At 43.2% G+C, this 6,119-nt stretch overlaps 1 protein-coding gene across 1 annotated transcript; it reads left to right on the forward strand.

Annotated features, from left to right (window-relative positions):
• Window positions 1-244: 244 nt before the first annotated feature.
• Window positions 245-1,135, forward strand: TAS2R5 (taste 2 receptor member 5). Its single transcript, XM_037139041.2, has one exon. It carries the CDS (start codon window positions 245-247, stop codon window positions 1,133-1,135), a length of 891 nt encoding a protein of 296 aa, XP_036994936.2.
• The last annotated feature ends 4,984 nt before the right edge of the window (window positions 1,136-6,119 follow it).

Here is a 6,119-nt window from a genome sequence, read left to right on the forward strand (position 1 = left end):
GTGGATGCAAATGCAAAGGGGAATCATAGCTTCTATACTCTGTTCCTGGTCACAGCTGGTCAGTGTCTGCTTGAGGACAGGCTGCAGAAGGGCAAGGCCAAATCCACATTTTTGTGGTGAGAAAATTCACCGTGAGTGTGGTGTCACGCTCAGGGGTCCTGAAGCCCCAGCTGGAGCTGCAGGCATTCCTCAGCACAGGAGCAGGGCGCTTCCTGAGACAACCAAGAGGACTCCCTCCGCAGCTATGTGGACTGCTGTCCTAGGGCTGCTCATGCTGGTGGCTGTGGTGGAGTTCCTCATTGGCCTGGTTGGAAACGGAGTCCTTGTGGTCTGGAGCCTTCGAGAATGGATCAGAAAATCTAAGGGGCTCTCCTACCACCTCATCATCCTGGGCCTGGCTGGCTGCCGATTTCTCCTGCAGTGCCTGATTATGGTGGACTTAATCCTGTGTCCGTTCTTCCAGAACAGCCCTGGGCTTCACTCTCTCAATGTCTTCTGGGTTGTGGTAAGCCAGGCTAGCCTGTGGTTTGCCACTGTCCTCAGTGTCTTCTACTGCAAGAAGATCACGACCTTCGAACACCGCGTCTACCTGTGGCTGAAGCGGAGAGCTTATTGCCTGAGTGGCTGGTGCATTTTAGGAGGTCTCATGATCAATATATTACTTGTAGCCCACATTGGCTCAGAGTTCTACAGTCCTTCCCAAAGAAACAGTAGCATTCTGTACCACATTTCAAACTGGCACTACCAGCGTATAATGAATTTCAATTCGGGAAATGCGTTGCCTTTTGCATTGTTTCTTATTTCCTCTGGGATGCTGATTGTCTCTTTGTATAGACACCACAGGATGATGAAGGTCCACACCGCTGGCAGGAGTGATGCTCGGGCCAAGGCTCACATCACTGTCCTGAAGTCCTTGGTCTGCTTCCTTATACTTTACGTGGTTTACTTCGTGGTCAGCCCCTACTCCATCACCTCTAAGGCCCCTCCTGCTGATCTCTTCACCGTCTTCATCTCGGAGATACTCATGGCTGCCTATCCTTCTCTGCATTCTGTCATAATAATCATGGGGAATCCCAGGGTGAAGGGGGCTTGTCGGAAGACCCTGCGGAAGACAGTGTGTGCCTGGCGGTCCTGAGGCCTGCACGCCCAAGGGAGAAGAGTGGTTGGGGTATCAGACAGTCTTTGGACAGCTCTCTATGGGGGCGTTGACTCTTACAGCTTCTGAAGTTTTCCTTCTTTGACAGAAACGGGCAACAGGAATCGTAGACTAAAAATACTGTCTCTCTCTTGACAATGTAGAGTACATTATTTTAACATTATGGAAATCAGCGCTGGGGCTTTAGGTTTGATAAAAGGGGTGTTATAGTCTGTGTACAAATAATAAATAATACATTTCTTTTTAAATTACATATGTAAGTCACATTTTTTCTGTTGTAGGAAACAGAGCTGAGGGACAGTAAGATGAATTTTTGTGAACTTTCGTCTATCCCTTAATGTCAAGCATTTTGGATAAGCTTTAAAAGAATATGTATCTAATTTTCTTTTGCCATTTCTTTAACATAGTAGGTGTAGTTATCTAACTAAAAAACAAAATAAAACATCTTTATTATTTCAGGACATTTCTTTGAGCCCTAGAAGTCACTTGGCTCCCTTGATTGATACGAAGCTTCACAGCCTAAACCTGGAGTGGGGCAAGAAAGGAGTGAGGGTCATTTGCTTCTGCTCTTAAAAAGAACACCTCTCCTAGACGAGGTTAAGCCCCTCATCTTTTGTGGTCATTTAGCCTCCCTGAGGGTCCACTCGGGCCTCCCCACAGCCCTAATTCAGAGTTTTTAAGCTGGATAGCACCCTGGGGCAGACAGACAGCACCCTGGGGGCAGATGACAAGCAGCAGGAGCTGTGTCTGTTTTTGATACATCCTAGGTTTGGAGTGCTGGGACCCCTATCTCAAATGCAGCTTCCGGACTCCTGGTGTGGGGCTCTGTCCTTGACATCGTCCTGCCTTCCTAACGACCTAGCTTCGCCGTACCTTCCTCCGAATCCCATCCATCTTCTGTGTGCTTTTTTAGCCTCAGTTTTTAGCCTTGTATTAACACATTGCTTTTGGTTCAGTTCTAGGGCATCTGGAATCTAATGGACAATACCTAAGATGCTTAAAGTCTTTTTCCACTTCCTACACATCATGCTACTCTACTTTCATTAATTTATTTTCTCTAACGTGTCTTGCCCTTGCTGAAAGTTGTGAACTGCGGTACGTGGTAGCCACGTGTGGGTGTTTGTCACTGAGGGGAGAGCTGGCTCCGCCAACGTCACAGCGAGTTGTTGCAGTCAAGCACTGTCTTTTGTTCTCTGGGAGTGATAGTCCGTTCTCCTCAAGTAGAGAGCAGCCTCTCCTTGGTCATGTTTTTAGCAGCAGCGTGAATTTTTCATTATGCCATGGCCATGTTTAGCCAGATGTTCTTTGTGACCAACCGTTGTAATGGCAGTTATAGCACCTAACATTTCTGCGGGGGGGGGGTTACATTTTATCAAGTATTCTTACATATAGTCCACCATTCCATTAGATTTTAATAGCAACTCTGTGCAGTTAGCTATTCTAACTCCATTTTACAGAACTTAGGCTGGAGTGATAATTTGCTTAAGATCATCAACTGTCAACTGGTGAAAGTGCAGATAAAAGAGTGACAGATGTTTGGGCTCCCAAGTCTCATGGCTGTCCAGTAAACCTGGAGTCCCTCTTGTTCAGACTTCATGCTAGCAGGCCTTGTAGGAATTTATGCTAGCAGGCCAGTAGAGTATTCAAGTTGATGAGTATTTTTAAACAGATGAAATCAGCAGCAAATCCTGCAAGTCTGGTGTTGGTGGGATGCATCGGAGCACGATCCAAACTCACAACAATCTGATGTTTCTACGACTCGCTTTTCTGAGGGACAAAACCCTAGTGTTTTCCCAGTCACCTTTTGGGATTAGATTTCCTTCCGTCTCTGCACATGATTTAGCTCATGATGGGTATGAGGTTGCTTTGTGTTTTATCCAAAAAAACAAATCTGGAGGCAAATCTGTGTTCTTGAACTGATTCCTATGTAATTAAACCTTCTGTAGTTTGCATTCTGAGAGCCGCAGCTGGATCCGTGTGCACGTGCATGCGTGTGTGCTCGTGTGTGTAGATATCACTAGCCCTCCTTTTTGTTATGGGGAGTGACCGTGTAGCCCAGAGGAGGACTCAGAGGGATTGAAATGGTACAGAAAGATAGAAAATGAACTGCAGCATGTGCCTCTTTCTCTCTCTTGTTAGTTTCACTGACCAAATGTAGTCAAATTTCCCATTTGTTTTAGTTCTTCTAGTGATTATTTTCACAACTCTAATTAAGGTTTGCCCCTCTTACTCATTTTATCACATTTGAACTATAACTTCTGAATCCCATTCATTAAAGTTTGGGGATTATCTCAACCCCAAATCTGTTCCCCTCTCCAACATTTGACTAGTTTTATTTATTTGTCATTCCACCAGTCATTAATTTTTAAACTTTAAATAATATGCTTTTCAACTTAGTTTTTGAACCATAACTTATGGCAGTATCTAGGGAATCTTAATTAAAGTAGAAGGAGGAAGTTAGTGTTTCAACTCCTGTACTTCTCCCAGGACTCAACTCATTGTTCAGCTCCATGTAGCTTAAGGAAGAGATCAGTCTGCTGGAAGAAAAGTGGCTTTCATCAAGGATCAGGGAAAGGCTGCAGAGTCAGTGTCAAAATGGCAACCAAGATGGTTTAAACAACCGAGAACACAACTAAGTTACTCGACAGGACTGGCGCTGGCACCACCCCCCACATCCCATCTGTCAGCACTGTATCCTCACCCTGCCACCGTCTCTGAAAATATGTCCCTTTCGGGCATAGCTCCAAGGTCCCAAATCCCGGTGAAGAGCCTCTGGGTGGCTGATTCCAGCTCACACTCCTGCCCAGAGGACAGGTCTTGGGGTGGAGGGGAAGGAAAAGTCTGATTCCCCTTTGGCTTCTGAGCGATGTCACCACAATGTTCATAGCAGCACAATTTACAATAGCCAAGAGTTGGAAGCAACCTAGGTGCCCATCAGTAAATGAACGGATCAAAAAATTGTGGTACATATACACAATGGAATTCTATGCAGCAGAAAGAAGGAGCTACTACCTTTTGCAACAACATGGATGGAACTGGAAAGCATTATGCTGAGTGAAATAGGCCAGGTGCTGAAAGACAAATACCATATGATCTCACCTTTAACAGGAAGCTAAACAACAAAACAAACAAGCAAGCAGAAAAAAAAAAAAAAAGACACTGAAATAGAGAACAAGGGGACAGTGACCAGAGGGGAGAGGAAAGGGAAGTTAAGGGGAAAAAGGGGGAGGGATTTGGAGGAACAAATAGGAAGGACACAGGGACGAGAACTAAGGGGGGTGGAAATGGGAGGGAGGTGAGGAGCAAGGGGTGGGGGAGGCTGGGATGGGAGAAATAGACAAAAAAAACTGTACTTGAAAAATAACTAAATAAAATTTAAAAAATAAATAAATTAGATGCAATAAAGTACTCATCAACTAGCTTAAGCAGCAGAATCAATACAGCTGATGGTGAATTAATGAACAGGAAAGTCGGCCCAAAGACCTCTCTTAGAAGGTACGGGGATGCAACAGAAAGATGGAAAATGTAAAAGAAAAGAAGCTATGCGATGCACAGAAATAACAGGGTAGAGTCAGAGAGCTGCAGCGCAGGGCTGTTCGGGAGCAGGAGGGAAGCAACACCTCCATCAAAGGAACGCTCTCTGGCAGCCATTCCGACAGGGAGGGACGCTGACAAAAAATTAAAGAGGAGAAAGCAAGTTTCTTCAGAAAAACATATAAAGAAGCAAATTCTGGCGAAAGCTCAAGAGCCCTGTCACTGTCTAAGGCATACCCTCAGCAGCAGAGTTGGCAGCATGTTTCAGACTGAGGAAAGGACGTATGCCAGTGTCTGGGATTTAAAGCAAAAGTCCTGATTAACAGCAGAGAGTACTGGATGGATGCAGAAGGTGGAGTGAAACAAGGAAGAAAAGGCATTTCTTTCAATCCTGAGCGGTGGAGCCAGCAGAAGGAATAGATTTCCGACCTTGATGCTGTAGCAAGAAAACTATGAAATCAGAGCCAGATAAAACTTGTACCGTTCTAATTGTTTTAATCTGTCTTTCTACATCGGCTTTTGTTTTCTAAACATTTTCCAAGCTCTTGTATATTTGGATTGCAGAACAATTTGCAACAATATTTTTAATGTGCATTATTAAAAATGTTCGGAGTAAAGCTACTCATGAACTTCATTAAGGACAATTGCTTTGTGCCCACAACCTAGTGTAAAATAAAATCAAGTAATACAAAAGCAAAAAGAAAAGAAGGAAAGAAAGAAAGAAAGAACAGGGTGTTTGTGTAAATGGAGTCCCAGAAGGAGATGGTAAAAATGAAAAGAAGGAATAAAATATTTGAAGAATTAATGACCAAAAATTACACTGAGTTAAAGAAAGATTAAAAAAATACTAGATCAAAAGGTTCAAAGTGTGTTAAACAAGACAGATAAGTTGGGGGGGGGGACCCTTCACACTTACGCACATTATAGAAAAGTTTAAGACTCATGCAGATGGAAGGAAAGTTTCCAGAACTTTAAGAGAGAAAGAGCAGATCAAAAACCAGAGTGACATGTCTCAGCAGAAAACAGAAAAACAAGGTTTGGCATCACATTTTATTCCAGCAAATGTTTTATTCTTAGATTCAAATAACACCAAGAAGAAAAGTTTAGGAATATTTTTTTCTGGCTAAAATAAAGTATTTACTTTGCATTAATCGCAAGGAGTTAATTTTTAAAACGTCAGTGAAAGCTTAGTGGGTTGATGATTACGAGTTAGTGAGAAATTTCTGAAGCATTCTAACAATGAAAGAAAATCTCGAAACTCTGAAGACTTAGAAAGACTGTGGTGTGACTTTATGACTGAATTAAAGGGGTCGATTCTGCATGTAAATGAAGATGAGTCTAGGTGGAAAAAATCATCTAGCACAAATAATGATCAGTGCTACAAAATGTGATAGAACGAAGTAAATAGGATAAATAGACCAAAAAATTA

The sequence above is a fragment of the Artibeus jamaicensis genome, unplaced genomic scaffold (assembly GCF_021234435.1).
Source record: "Artibeus jamaicensis isolate MK-2021 breed Jamaican fruit bat unplaced genomic scaffold, CSHL_Jam_final scaffold_2172, whole genome shotgun sequence".
In the NCBI taxonomy this organism is placed as follows: domain Eukaryota; kingdom Metazoa; phylum Chordata; class Mammalia; order Chiroptera; family Phyllostomidae; genus Artibeus; species Artibeus jamaicensis.

Excerpts from the sequence above, each read along its gene's own strand:
- TAS2R5 (XM_037139041.2), top strand. The coding sequence starts at position 245 with ATGTGGACTGCTGTCCTAGGGCTGCTCATGCTGGTGGCTGTGGTGGAG.